The sequence below is a fragment of the Diorhabda carinulata genome, chromosome 8 (assembly GCF_026250575.1).
Source record: "Diorhabda carinulata isolate Delta chromosome 8, icDioCari1.1, whole genome shotgun sequence".
NCBI classification, from domain to species: Eukaryota; Metazoa; Arthropoda; class Insecta; order Coleoptera; family Chrysomelidae; genus Diorhabda; species Diorhabda carinulata.
In genome coordinates, this window is record NC_079467.1 from 22029253 (window position 1) to 22045344 (window position 16092).

The 16092-nt window shown below is 34.6% G+C and overlaps 1 protein-coding gene across 3 annotated transcripts in view; it reads right to left on the minus strand.

The window, feature by feature from the left end:
• Nucleotides 1–104: 104 nt before the first annotated feature.
• The window catches only part of LOC130897056 (zinc finger protein OZF-like), a 287205-nt gene continuing 271217 nt past the window's right edge, over nucleotides 105–16092 (minus strand). The window contains exon 5 of one of the 3 annotated variants that reach the window (XM_057805597.1): nucleotides 105–2148. In XM_057805597.1, coding sequence (XP_057661580.1) covers nucleotides 1203–2148 — 946 coding nt within the window. In that variant the 3' untranslated portion in view covers nucleotides 105–1202. Of the gene's footprint in view, nucleotides 2149–6125; nucleotides 10216–13464; nucleotides 14705–16092 lie in introns of those variants that run through there. The other 2 variants (XM_057805570.1, XM_057805582.1) reach the window with 2 other exon arrangements.

Sequence of the window (16092 nt, forward strand, 5' to 3'; positions counted from 1 at the left end):
TTTTAATGTAAGCTTAGATATTATTTGTTAAAATTAATAATGCTCACAGTTTTTTTAAGTCTACGGACGTAGAAAAAATTTTGTATGAAACTAAATAACTATTATATAAAATTTTATTTATTGATGTTTCATTTCAATTCTATACAACGATTATATAATCTAAAACATGACGTCAACTCGTTTAGAATATCAGTTACGCCAAAATGATGAGTCCCTTTGAGGTGTGAAGACAAAAAGTCGCCGGGACCAATATCGGGACTATAGGGTAGGTGCGAAATCTTCTGAATGCCCGTTTTTGCTAAAAACTTTATCAATGAGGAATGGTGCGTGGTACATTGTGGAGCAAAATTCAGTTTGTCATTGCGTTTTCGGCTTTAGGACGCTAATATCGAACTGTCCAGTGATTGTTTGATTGACAGGAAAATATATACGAAGCACGATGACGTGAATATCGAAAGAAACCTTCAGTTGCGATTTGGGTTTACCTTGGCTTTTGTCCAACTATTTATACCCAATGCTGACTTTGTTTATGTCCAGGTCTCATCAGCACAAATTAACCGTTGCTTTGAATCCCTGTAGTTTAGGTTCACGGGTGAGAAAATCTTTCCTCATGTAACTTTTAAGAAATGGTTTTTTGCTGACTAAAACCACCAGACAAGCATTAATGATGACTCGCAAGTCATATGTATATGGTTGACGTTCGCGTCGGTACGAATAATGACTAAATTCACAGTGTTAGTAATCAAGTAATTGTTCATTTTTTTAAGTTTTTCTACAGAAGTCTTTTCTTAAATGTGTCATAGCAGAATATAACTTGTTTTTATAACCTTGTCCTATTTTCAAAAGAGAGAAAAGGATGGTCGATAGTATTTTTGTTATGTTATTCTTGTGAAAAAATAACAACCTTATTGTTTTTTAATTCTATTCAGTACACTTTCTTTGACGGGTACCTTTACGAGACCTAGTTATAAATCTTTTATCGCGGTTGCTACATGGATAAGGACGTTCTCCAGTATGCGTCCTGATGTGTAATATTTCAGTTGCGATCTTTGTGCAAAAGATTTGTCACAATGTTGACATTTATATGGTTTTTCCCCCGTGTGTATTCTATTATGTATTTTTAGTAGTTGCGAACGTAAAAATTGCTTAGCGCACACCAAACAAACGTATTCTTTGGTTTTATGTGTTTTAAAATTCGTACTCTACGCGTTTTGTTTATCGAAAGTTTTCCCGAGAACATTACTACTGGAACTCTCTTTATTTATTCCGTGTATTAAACATAGATGTCTTTCCAAATTTTTGTTATAGGGAAATGTTTGTTTACAATCTTTACAGTGAAATTTCCTGTATATAATATCCTTTATATTTTCTTTACTAGATGTTTCGTTACTGTTAGAACCTTTTTGTATGTGAGATTTCACTGCGCTAGAATTTCTGTCTTCGCCGTAACGTGTAATTTGGGATTTAACGTGAAATATTTTATGGTTCTCGAACCATTCCTTGGAAATGAAACTATCTTCGCATTCGTCGCAAAAAAAGTTATCGGTTTTGTGTTCAACTTCGATGTGATTCATTAATTCATCATTCGAAATTGTTGAAAACCGTTTGCAAGCAGCGCATATCAACGTTTCGTGGTCTTCGTTATGTTGTATCGCGTTATGAACTGTGAGGAAAACGTAATTCGCTAATCCGTATTTACAGATGTCGCAAAAATATTCTTTCGGTCCGTGTTTCAAGGTCACGTGTCGTTTGAATTTTTCTACATCATCGAATGTGAATTTGCAAACTGGACAACTGAATGAATCCTCGGTGTCGTTCAATTCATCTCTCATTTTCTTATGCATTTCGTAGTGATCCAGTAAAGCTTCTATAGTAGTTCGTGTTTCGGAGCAGAGTTCACACTTCCAAATTTTTGTTTTGGTTGGTGTTCTAAACAATCTTCGATATCTCGATGCATTCCTGGGAAGTTTCTTCTCTGCTAGAGCCGTATAATCGAACGGATTTTTGTAAGATTCCACGAAATAAAGAGGTTTTTGATCTTCGTTGATTGGTGATTCATCAGACGTACATTGTACGTTGTGACTGGATGAAATGGAATGTGATGTTATAATTCTATTCCAACTAGAAAGTAATTTTACTTCTTCTTGCCTAAAAAATATTTTTATCAGTAAATTTATTTCAGAAAAAGTACCAAATAAGCAAAAAGAAGAGCCAGAGCATATAGAAGAAGAGACACAGAATGAGGAATCGGTAGAAGGACATACACAATTTCAAAATAATATTGGATAAAAGTCCAACTTTAAAATTATTTAGAGTTGGATATTGAATATTGAATTAGGTCATTAAGGAAGTACGAGACTTCCAACAACCTTTTGTCGACGTGACACCCTAATAAAGTATATTGAAAAAACGACTTGGCAACTAAAATATCATGTTTGGTCAGACACACCACCTTTAGTCAGTTACGGCTCTTTTAAATGAAACTCAACCCATCGTAATGTTTTATTAGGTATAGGTAGAAATGAAAACTCATTAATCAGAGGTTTATTCAATTCATATTCAAAAAAGGTTCGTCATTCACAGTGATGATAATCGCCAAATTCTTCTCGATTAAAAATTGGTAAATTCCATCAAATAAATAACCCCTAACTCCTTGGATGGGGTGGTTTTTACTTTTCTTTTTCCTCTCAGTCACATTCTCGTGACAGAGATCGATTGGATGTATGTTAAGTTGCTCTGTGTTGCTGGTACAATCGTCTAACGTCTGCACATTTCCGCTCTGAATTAACTAAAACTATGTATCCCCTTTCATTTTCAAATAGCAATTTTTGACAGCCCATACAGTCACTTTAGACGAATGTAGGTGTTTCTGATGTTTATGTTTTGGATTATTTGCATTCCAGTGGCGGCAATTTTGCTTGTTGACGTGCCTATTAAGATGAAAATGAAAACAAGATGTTGGTGAACGTTGAAAAGCGCTCAAGCATCTGGTTTACTAAGCCGAGCCTATGACCAGCATCCCGAGTCTTCGTTTCCGACCGTTCTAGAATCAGTCAAGCGTCTGGCGCATCATTTAAGCAGATATTTCTGGTGTATGATGTTGTGCCCATACTCGTGGTATTGCCAGCTGCAATACTCTTTCTAATTGTGTTTTCATTTGTTCTAATAGTTCTTATTGTAGCTTCGTTCGTGCTATATGATTTTGCAACATCTACTACTCTATCTCCATTTCGTAAGCGATCCAAAATTTCGATTTTAGTTTCTAAAGAAATAACTTTCCTTTAGAAACTAACTTATTTATTATTTATTTCTTTATTATGTATGTATTTTAAATAAAACTTTATCAAAGCGTAAGAGAATTTGACCTAATGTTTATTATATATTACTAGCTTTTGCCCGCGGCTTCGCTCGCATCGAATCCATTAAATAAGTATCAGAAATCATTATAATAGAAAAATTGCCAAAAACCTACAAAAACCCATAACTCCACATTGAATGTCCGCGCCTATCTCCTCTCCAACTCAACCGATTTAAGTGTTCAAAAACTCAAAGAAAGAAGGTATTTCAACGAGTGTTCTTAAACCAAAACGAACTCTGTAGCTATATTAGAACCTGAGATATAGATCTTTGAATGTAGAAAAATTGCCAAAACCCTACAAAAATCCGTAACTCCACATTGAATGTCCGCGCCTAGCTTCTCTCCAACTCAACCGATTTAAGTGTTCAAAAACTCAAAAGAAAGAAGGTGTTTCAGCGAGTGTTCTTAAACCAAAACGAACTATATAGCTATATTAGAACCTGAGATATAGATCTTTGAATGTAGAAAAATTGCCAAAAACCTACAAAAATCCATAACTCCACATTGAATGTCCGCGCCTAGCTCCTCTCCAACTCAACCGATTTAAGTGTTCAAAAACTCAAAAGAAAGAAGGTGTTTCAGCGAGTGTTCTTAAACCAAAACGAACTCTGTAGCTATATTAGAACCTGAGATATAGATCTTTGAATGTAGAAAAATTGCCAAAAACCTACAAAAATCTATAACTCCACATTGAATGTCCGCGCCTAGCTCCTCTCCAACTCAACCGATTTGAGTGTTCAAAAACTCAAAAGAAAGAAGGTGTTTCAGCGAGTGCTCTTAAACCAAAACGAATTATGTAGCTATATTAGAACCTGAGATATAGATCTTTGAATGTAGAAAAATTGCCAAAAACCTACAAAAATCCATAACTCCACATTGAATGTCCGCGCCTAGCTCCTCTCCAACTCAACCGATTTAAGTGTTCTAAAACTCAAAAGAAAGAAGGTGTTTCAGCGAGTGCTCTTAAACCAAAACGAATTATGTAGCTATATTAGAACCTGAGATATAGATCTTTGAATGTAGAAAAATTGCCAAAAACCTACAAAAATCTATAACTCCACATTGAATGTCCGCGCCTAGCTCCTCTCCAACTCAACCGATTTAAGTGTTCAAAAACTCAAAAGAAAGAAGGTGTTTCAGCGAGTGTTCTTAAACCAAAACGAACTCTGTAGCTATATTAGAACCTGAGATATAGATCTTTGAATGTAGAAAAATTGCCAAAAACCTACAAAAATCTATAACTCCACATTGAATGTCCGCGCCTAGCTCCTCTCCAACTCAACCGATTTGAGTGTTCAAAAACTCAAAAGAAAGAAGATATTTCAGCGAGTGTTCTTAAACCAAAACGAACTCTGTAGCTATATTAGAACCTGAGATATAGATCTTTGAATGTAGAAAAATTGCCAAAAACCTACAAAAATCTATAACTCCACATTGAATGTCCGCGCCTAGCTCCTCTCCAACTCAACCGATTTGAGTGTTCAAAAACTCAAAAGAAAGAAGATATTTCAGCGAGTGTTCTTAAACCAAAACGAAGTCTCTATCTTAAATAGAACCTGAGATATAGATCTTTGAATGTAGAAAAATTGCCAAAAACCTACAAAAATCCATAACTCCACATTGAATGTCCGCGCCTAGCTCCTCTCCAACTTAACCGATTTAAATTTTCAAAAACTCAAAAGAAAGAAGGTGTTTCAGCGAGTGTTCTTAAACCAAAACGAACTCTGTAGCTATATTAGAACCTGAGATATAGATCTTTGAATGTAGAAAAATTGCCAAAAACCTACAAAAATCCATAACTCCACATTGAATGTCCGCGCGTAGCTCCTCTCCAACTCAACCGATTTAAGTGTTCAAAAACTCAAAAGAAAGAAGGTGTTTCAGCGAGTGTTCTTAAACCAAAACGAAGTCTCTATCTTGAATAGAACCTGAGATATTGAGGATAGAACGTGTGTATGTGAGAAACTCCCATAAGTAATGTACAGGGGGAAATCGCATTAGAGTATAACTTGAGAATGGTGAAAATTAGATGAAATCCGATGGTTGATGGCTGATCTGTGCATTAATACCTTTCATTGAAAAAAGAAAATTAAGCAAATCGGTTGGGTAGAACGCCTGAACAGACTCGGAATGGAAATCATCAAATTTTTTAATATATAAGATAATTGTTTTTTTTTTCATTAATTTACAAGTACTAAGCGCCAAATAAGAATAAAATTATACCTTTAATAAAAGAATTAGTTGTTTTGATTCACCATAACTAGACTGTTTAACCATTAAGTTTAATAATCCAATTAAAATGTTTTAATTTTTTTATTTTAATTAAACCTATTTGGTAAATTTCCCTCAAACATTTCCCGCTTTCTTCCCTCTGAATTTTACTTTAATCACAGCCGTTAATTTATAATAATCTAAATTATGCACTCACTTGTAATATGAAAATTAAATTTTTCTGAAAAAATACAGACACAGTGTGCGTGTGTAGCATATAAGTCAGCACATAAGATCGGGATTCCCCGTGAGATGTGTACACAGCGCAAGTGTTTAATCACAGTAGCATTTAGTAGAGTCCGATAAAAACAAAAAAAAAAACTTATTTGGAAAACCGTGTAAAAGCGAAAAGTACCGTGTAAATCGGGGGATTCCGTAGTGCCATCGCGTTTGCCAATCTGGTTGACGCGAACCTTAAACTTACCGTATTTTTCCACCAATTGATAGTCCCAAATCGTAGAAATTCTAGATTCACAAATTTTATAAAAAAAAAACATAGGAGAAGAACTATTTTATTTAAAAAAACACTGTTTATAATAGAACTTAAATAACTAGAATAATTATCGGTAAAGGGCCGATTATTATAAAATATGACAAAAGTACAAGTTAAAATTAAAGATATTGATAATTTTCGATATCTGTAGCAGGGCTAAACAAGTAATTCGTATGCGCATTTTATACATTTCAATAATCTATTAATAATTTATTTATCCATTGTCGAATCAAAAATATTTTCTGGCTTTTGAAGTAGCTCGATCCGATATATAAAGCATCAGCATAATAATAAAACACAATTATAAATGAATGCTGATAATCTCCGACGATTCCGTATGTGTAAAAGGTCAAAATTTGCTAACTGGCGTTTTTGCGTTTTTTGACAAAACGGTAAATTCTACAAGAATTAATTAAAAGACGAAAATTAATGCTCCTCGCCAATCAAATCCAAACTTGTTAATCTCCTACTTTGCTGATCTTATCTCTCGGAACTTCAACGTCAAGGAGATCCAATCAGAATAGACTAGACAAGTAGAGAAAAAGGTACACCCATATTCTTTCTCTCTTTACTAGCAGTTCAGACCCATTTAATCAAACTCCAGTACCACGCTCTCTATGAATTGTACATAACAGAAGAAGAACCACCGTTCCTTATAGATAACGGCACACAAATGATTATAGCCATGAAAAAATATGGAAGCAGGCTATAGGTGAACGCCTGCTATGCTTTTGGTGCCCAGTGACACGTGACTGTTAATAAAAAAGGTTATCGTCAAAACATTGGATGAATGACGTTGAATCTGCAATATGGCATAATGGATCTGAACGAAATCATAAAAGAAGTCAAAACGGCAGGCAGAGGATACAGAATGGGAAAACATGAGTTTAAGATAGTTTGCTACGCTGATGACGCGGTTGTGATATCCGAAGATGAGGATAATCTGCAAAAAATGCTACACAGATTTGAAACATTTGCTGAAAAATTCAATATGATCATATCGACACAAAAGACACAATCCTTGACGATAGCGAGATAACCAAGAAGATGCAAACTGGCAATTTATAATAAAAGTGTAGAGCAGGTTATGTCGAGCAATAGGAACTTGAAACAAGAAGTCAAAACGCAAACAACAGCAGCATCTAGGATATCGGGATTCCTTCGAACCGAGATATGGAGGAATATATTAAGTATCGAAAGCAAAACACGGATATATAAAACTTGTGTCAGACCAGTAATGACATACGCCATAGAAACGAGGGCGGAGACTGCAACTACTAAGCGGACTCTTAGAACGACCGAGATGAAGACATTACGCTCAATCACAGGGAAAACACTAAGAGACAGAATAAGGAGCAATGAAATTAGAAGAATGTGTGACGTTCCGGATATAGTGAGATGGGCCAGAACTAGAAGAAGAGCATGGAGAGATCATGTCAATAGAATGAACAACGATCGACTGGCGAAAATCGCAAAGGAAGAGGGACCCAATACAAGTAGACCGCCTGGAAGACCACCAAAGCGCTGGTATGAGAGCTGGTCCTCGCAGTCACAACTTAGGCTGCCTCTTTGAAAACACAAGACATAGTCTTAAAATAAGAAGAAGAAGAAGAAGGATCTGGTATATCGATATCTCCAGGATTAATGACTTAGCTAGATCAGACTTTTGCGGAGGACACTTCAAAATATTCAGATCTTGCAAGTATATATCGGAGGACGAAACGGGGATCTAGGTAAAATATCTCGATACAGCCCAGATTTGACATCTAGTGATTATTTCTTGTTTCGCGTATGATTCCAGATAGCGATGTCAAATCATTCACTGAGACCTTGGATTTTTTATCTATTGTTGATAAATATTTAATTACCCGATTTGTATATTTTTCATCAACGCTCTTAGTATTACATACTAAAGATACTGTATCAGTCTTATTGATTAACACGTACTTATTTATTCGCTTGCGAACATTTTCTAGTACGTTTTACAGATTTGTCTGATTTTCCTTCGCAGGTTCTTAAATGATGATCTCGAATATTTTTCGAAACGAATCCTTTTTTACATAAATTACAACTATAGGGCCGTTCTCCGGTGTGATATCGTAAATGTAAGGTTAACGTCGACCGTTGGGAAAAAGATTTGTCACATAAGTGACACTTGGCAGGTTTTTCTCCAGTATGTACCCTCATATGTAATTTCAATTGACAACTTTTTCTAAAACGTTTTCCGCAAACTGTGCACATAAAACTTTGTTCCTCGTGTTTGGTTAGATGTGTCGTAAATTTGTGTTTAACCGTAAAAGTTTGCCCGCATGTACTGCACAGGTAAGATTTAGACGGATGTAAACATCTGTTATGTTTAAGTATATTTTTTTTATAAGGAAAAGTTACGTTACAAATATCGCATTTGTACTTTACCAATTTAATGGTTTCTCCGTGTTCTTTTCTCACGTGTTTATTTAAACCGGATCTACTGTTGAACTTACACGGACATAATTTGCAACTAAAACAATCCTCGTCTAGATGAAAAGCTTTGTGATCCTCGTACCATTTTTGGGAATAAAAGTCTCTATTGCACTCGTTGCAGTGAATAGGTGATATTTTATGTTCTCTAGATAAATGATCTGCTAGATCTGTCAGATTTTTCGTTTTAAATTTGCTGCAAACCGAGCACGTGAACGTTGACGCATCTTCCGAATGACAAACGCTGTGAGAGCACAATTTAAAAATGTCCTCGAATGTTTGGAAGCAAATTGTGCAATGGTCGTTTTTAGGTGCGTGGTTTTTCAGGATGTGAAATTCGTAAGCTCCTTCAGAAAATAAGTAAACGTTACATACGCGACAAAGTAAACCGATTTTGTCTTCTTCAGTTACGATGTCATTTTCTTCCAATTTGTCCATTGTCTGTTTGTGCTCGGCGTAATGATCGATTAATGAGATTTTACTTTCTAATTGTTCATGACACATTGAACACGTCCAAGATATGTCAAACTTTTTAACTTTTTCTTTCGGTTTTTCGGTCATTGTAGTATAGTTTGGGGGTGTAGTTGAATAATCGAATGGGTTTATGTATTCGTCATGAACTGATTTTATTTGGTTTGATATAAGGAATATTCGCTTGGGATGTTCGGAAGAAAACACAAAGGATTTACGCATTATATCGAGTGGATTAATAATTTGTGAATGCGCAACTTTTATAGGTAATGTGTTTGATGTTGTGTACACAGTATTTGGAACAGATGTACAAGTCTTGACATTTTGTAGTTTTGTCGAGCTATTAGATAGTTGAATTGGTACTGTCGGATATAAATTCAAACGATTTTTAGATACAAATTGTACCGAACCGATATTAAGTTTATTTGGTACCGTTGATAATAAAGGTTTTGAGACAGATGTTCCATTAGATATTGGTGAATGTGTCGTTTTTAATAGTGAAGTTTGAATATTAGATGCTTTTATTGGGTTATTATTAAGTTGATTTTGTACAGTACCGGAGTTTGGTACTTGTACCGAACTGTTAGCAAGTTTAATGGGTACTATTGGATACATTGTTTGTGAAAGTGATGTAGCTTCTTGAACGATAGGTATTATTTGTATAGAACTTTTATTAGTTTGATTTGGTAGTGCTTGATTATTATTTTTAAAGTTTATTTCTGATGTAGCTACTTGACCATTATTGTTAACTTTTCCTGGTACAACTGGGTGTGTGGTGTTTCTATTTGTATTGTTTACATCTAATTCGGGTATTCTAACTTTCATGAAATTAACGTATTTGACATTTTGAGCTTCGTCGCTTTTGAGTGGTACTATAAAAGTATTGCCATCTTTAACAATTTTTTTATATATCCGAGAATTAATTATAGGTTGGGAGGTTGATTGGTTTGGAGTAAGCGGTTGACGACTTATTGTTGGTACTACAAATTGGAAACCTTCTCTGACCACTGTTTTATATGGAGGAGGAGGAACTTCAATGTTTTGTTTTGTGATTGATTTCGGCTCGATGTGTATCATTTGCGGTTCTAATTCTTCTGGAATTTCAGTTTTTATATGAATTTCAGAGGTGAGAGATTCGGATATATTGCTTGGTAATATGTACCTAAAAATAATTTTTTATTAGAATTATAAAATCGATTAGCGGACGAACAAATAAATAATTCGTATTTCAAAGATATATCCATTTTTTTTCCAAATATCAAGACGTAATTTAAGATATTAGATAATAATAGTGAATAAAACACAATACAATACAGGGTAAGCTCGAAAAGTTTTGGTCTAAAGTAATGGCGGCTAGAGTTATGTTAAAATCTGAAATTACGAAGCTGTACATTTTGAAATATGATGTGGCACTTCCAAAATTCTTCAAATATCCATTACCACAAGCTAGAGACTTGAAATTATAACCAATAAACAAGGTCTTGCCCGTTAACTGCATATATCCAATTCATTGATATTTCACATAGGGTATTTAACTCAACTTAACCGTCAAATATACAATTTAAATCACTTATGAGGTGCTTACTTCAAATACACAACCCTGTATTTGGTTTGGTATATAAACCTGTGTTTAGTCATAGGCGCAAGCTAGGCTTCAGATTTTAGCCTGAAGCCCACTATTTCGAATGCGATGTCTACCGTGTCTGTAGACCAACCAGTGTAGCCGTTGCCATCGTTTTTATAGGGGCCGTCTTTTTGTTTTCATTTATAACAAGTTTATAAATTGACCTTAACTATTTTTCATAGTTAAGAACACTAAAATGAGAAGAAAATGGAAAAAATTGTTTCACGTTAATTCTTTTTTGTTCGGCACCAATAAAAATTTGCGATGCGGTGCAATTAACGCCGTGATTTCGAAAAAATTGAAAACTTCTCGTAGGAGCTTCAACATATGAGGTAAATATACAGATAATTATTGAATTATTGACTATTTTTGTCAAAAATATAGCCACGGAGTAAACTATTCTGAAAATTAGAAAAAAAGTTTGATTATCGGCTTTTAGAATAAAAAATGACAGGAAGGGAAACATGCGAATAAAAAAAAACGTTTACGTTTTCTGGTTATTTATTTGTATTATCATCCAAACGGTTTTTTATGAGACACTCTTTATATGAAGTGCAGAAAAAGAAGTTAATGAATAAACCATTAATATTAGCGCAGAAAATAACAAAATGTGGTCACTTAGATCCGCTAAATTGTTACAATTATATTGCCGCGTAAGTTTTGAGAAAAAGTAAATTTAGAACCCTAACCAGGTTTTCCCAAAAATATTATATTATTTTCCAAGATAATATTCTATTCTTTAAGGTAATTCAAATAAAAACTGAAAGAGAAAAATACGTAAGTCCAAGATTTTAAATAACCCCGTAAAAAAAAGTTTGAAACGGTTAAATCGGGTGATCTGGCCGGCCAGTGTAAATCGCCAAAACGAGAGATTAAGCGACAAGGAAGTTGTTCAAGCACCGTTTTGTTGATAACTTATATTCTCCAGTCTCCATCCATTCAATTGAGGAAGGAAAAAATTGGTAATCTTGGCTTTGTAGCCCGCGCCATCCACAGTCGACTCCTCCAGAGTAAACAACACACCACGCAGTAACCTTGAGCGGGTTTAATGGATTTCAAGTGTCCCAGAAACAATAATTTTGTTAATTCACGTAACGACAAAGATGGAAATAAGCCTCATCGCTTATGATGCTTTCCGATGTTCGTTCGTTGAGATGCAGTAGGTTTCACGCGTTTGGCATTCAGCCGTTAACCGGTGGAACATCTTCAAATATTTTAACAAATTTCTTCGTAGGGATCGACGGCTAATGCCAAATTGCGCAATAGAAAGTCTGATCGATGTTACGGGATCCTTGTAACTTTTTGAACAAAAGTGCAACTGACTCATGCACAGAGTTTTCGGTAAGCATCGTGATTACAATTTTATGTAGGGGAAACCGTGAAATTTCTGTGGAAAATTCACTAATCTCGAGCCTCTGTATCTCGCGGTTCATTTGGTTAAGTCATTATAGCGACAGATTTGCGTTCTTGACTACCTTCGTCAAGTTGCTCGACCCTCCGTTAATTTTCTACACCTTTTCCACTCGTATAGTTTTTACCGTACTTTGGAAACATCCTGCAATGATCATGAACAGCTAGACAAGGAAAGACTAATGGATCCTGGGTTTGCTACATTTAAATGGAACGCTATTTTTAATATTTTTATTGTGTGATAATTAATTCTTATATATACAACTTATTCAAGACTTGAATTTTCATACAACGGTGCAGTGTGTTGCTTATGATTCTAAGAATAAGACTGATAAAGAAGTACCAGGATAATCGTTTGGCAACTAAGAAAATACGATTCTAGATAAATAGTAATGAGGTCCAATTGTTTTGAATCATCCACAGATAAACATTTATGTAAAAGTATTGATGATACAATGGGAATAGTTAATAGTAGTACTACGATTTACATTTTACTAAAGACGAGAAGTGTGGCGGGTCTCAAACACCATGTGAAACTCCAGAGAAACAAAAATTTCAAATAGAAAATCATTTGGAAGAAAGACTTCGAAGGAAAGTACTACTAATTTTCTATCAAAAAGAATCTCCAACAGTAGAAAAAGGTCTTGTCATGGATCGAAATGATAAGAATGATAAGGATTCCCCAAAAGTCTATTTAAACAACAACGATATTTAAATATTGATCAGAAATTACCTAATTGTTGATATTTGATACTACTCTTTGCAGTGACTACAATGAATACATGAATGCTGACGATTTTCCAGAACGGTTCGAACAATAACAACAACAACAATTCAAAGAATATGAAATTAATGAAATTGCAAAAAATCGTTAAATGATGGTGGTTAGATCTCGATATTTCGATTGAACTGGTATGGTACAGATAGTTGTCTTTGGGAGACTGTAAATAATATGGAACCAGAAAACTGAGAAGAGAAAATATGGAAGTTGGACAATATTACTGATGGAATGGTTGTAACAGTTCATTTTTTGATTCCGATGTTGAGTTGGATCTATAAGGGATAGATCTACTTGTACTAGTCAGTTATTAATATTAAAATTATTCTTTATGGACGTAAGGTTGTTTAGGAATCAAAGTTAAACAGAATTGAAACAGAAACAGCTTTCGCAGTAAAATTTTCATTCTAGGAGTATACAGAATAAATATTTAAGATACAATCTGTAAATTTGAGAGAAAAACTTGATTCTATTAGCGATATATTTTAGAAAAGTACTGAAGCAGCGAGCTATAATTAACTGTCTATTGGCGGAGCTATATAAGAATGCATTGAAGAAATAATAATCTGCTACATGTGAAAATAACTAACACATAGTAATTTGCAATCGATAATTATAATTTATAGTTTATAATTCGTATAATCTCTATTTTACAAGTTACCTGCACAATTTTTAGTATGCATATTTAGCGCACCCCTTGACGTAAAACCAGAGCTACAAATTTGACAAATATACGGTCTCTCCCCGGTATGCGTCCTTAGATGGATCCTAAGTGGAGCGCCTTGGCTGAAACACTTACCGCAATATTCGCAAGAATACGGTTTTTCACCACTATGTACCCTTTCGTGCATAACCAAATAATCTTTTTTTGTGAAACTTTTCGCGCAATACGTACAAGTGTAAGGTTTAAAACCAGTATGAACTCTGTAGTGAACTCGAAGTTTATTTTTTTGGGCAAAACCTTTGCCACAAGTATCACAAAGATGCTTTTTGACGTGCGGTAGACTGTTTTTAACGTGTTTCTCTTCAAAATGTTTTTCCAAAGTATTCATTTTACTAAATACTTTGTTGCAAATGGAGCATTGATTGGGAAGTAGCTGACCATCGATACCTACTCGATGAGCGCGTAACTGGTGACTCAAGAGATATCTCGAGTAGGTAAACATTTTAGAACAAACTATACAAGAGAACGGTTTAATACCTAAATGTTCGTTATTATGTTCCCTGTACAACACTAGGTCATTGAATCCTTTACCGCAAGTTTCGCAAACGTAATTGAATTTTTTCAGGTGAGTATAGTTCACGTGAACCAAAAATCCTGTTCGTTTCAACGTCGTGTAGGAACATAACGGACAACGGAATTTGTTTTCGGGATCGTGCGTGTAATTGTGAGTACCGAATTCGTACAATTTCGTAAATTTCTTGTTACAAATCGTACACGCGTAAAGTTCCGCGTGGGTTTTAATGTGCATTTCAACTTCTTCCTTGGCTGTAAACTCTGCTGAACAAGTACAACAAACATAAAGATCCTGTACTGCGTCATATTGGTATGTGTGCTGTTCCTCTTCTTCTTCTTTATTGTGATATTCCTTTCGGTGCGCGGAAAGATTTCTTTTGCTGGAACAAATTTCGTCGCACTTCTTACAAGGCCATTGTTTCAGTATGTTGTACCGCCTTCTCGGATAAATAGATTTATTTACTTGAGAATACTTTTTATATCTTTTTTTGGGCGTCGGTCCATAATCGCTGTCTTCTTCGCCGTTTGAATTCTGGTTGTAGGTAACTTTATGTATTCGAGTAGGTCTGTTATTTGTATAGTAATCATATTCTTGCTTTATCCTAAAATAAAGTGGGTATATTAATGACAATATAGTTTGATGCTTTTTAAATTTTTCGTCGTTTATTATTTTGGCTAATTACTAGGAAAATTAGGCATTAAATTACTAAATTTTTCTCTTTGAATATGAGAATTAAGTAAGTAAAAAAGGAAATCTGTAAATTCGCTGCGACCAAAGAAACGTTTTTCCAAAGTAGCTTATAACGTACCACTCAATTAATTTCAATATATTTCTGATCTAGATAAATCTATTTATTACTTATTAATTCATGAATTATTTATTCAACTGTTTTTGAAGAATTGATGGTATATAAATGAACTTGAGTTATAATAACTTACTACAATAACTGACTGAAATAAAAGAGAAAATTCTTTACGAACTGTATATCAACGTGGCTCTGCACGTGAACATTCCGGATGATGAAACGCTGCGAGGCATCGTTATTGGTCCGAATTAATAGGACCATAATAAATCACAAATAAAAAGCCGCGTTGGAGGAGCGAGCGCCGGATCGCCGAAGAAGCCGTTAGATCAAGTATATCATACTGCAGTGACATTGTTTTTATTTGTCTGTTGCATAATTTTCTTGAAATGTTTGACACGTAAACAGATGACAAAGTTGTTGATCGATGACGTTATTTCTAAAACGGTCAATTTTGCCGGGTTTCTTCTTCAAGTGTCTACCTAAATAAAACAATTTTCTGTCGTTAAAAATATTATCCAAGAAGTTATTCAAAGAATAAGTGGAAAAAGCGTCCAGGAAAAGGTTGAAACCAAAATGTGGGATATACCCATTGTCATTGATATGCAAGTGGAGCCTCTTATTGTAATGTTGAAGACGGCGGAAGCTCAATGTCATGCAACCGCAAATTACATGCTCGGCTTTGGCGTTTTCAATTCTGATCAAATGCTCTATGCGTGAATTTGTTTTGGTTTACTATTTTTCTTCTATAAATAGATTCTAGGCATCGGACGATATTGATTAGGTTCGAGCAAAAGAAACAATGACAATATTAATAAACAGATTTAAAACCCGATGTTATTAAGAAATCTAGGTCGTTTTTTTGTCGGTAGATGTCATTGTGTTAGGTCATTGATAGAGCAAGAAAATAGCTGTAATCTGAAAATAGATTCGTCCAGATTTCTTGAAAAACAATGAAGTTATTAAATCGTCAATTCCAAGAGGAACAGAAAACTAAGTTAAGTCATTTCCAAAGTTTACGCAATGTTTTTTTTTACTTTCTGGCTCTTCTCGACGGTTTGAGGGAAGCGATCGAGTCCAGAAGATTTCTCGATCCCGGAGCTGTATTGGTTCTTTTCTCGGAAACTAACCTAAATAAATTCATGATTTTTTTTAACTTCATATGACTACTGGTCGAGTGGGGTTTC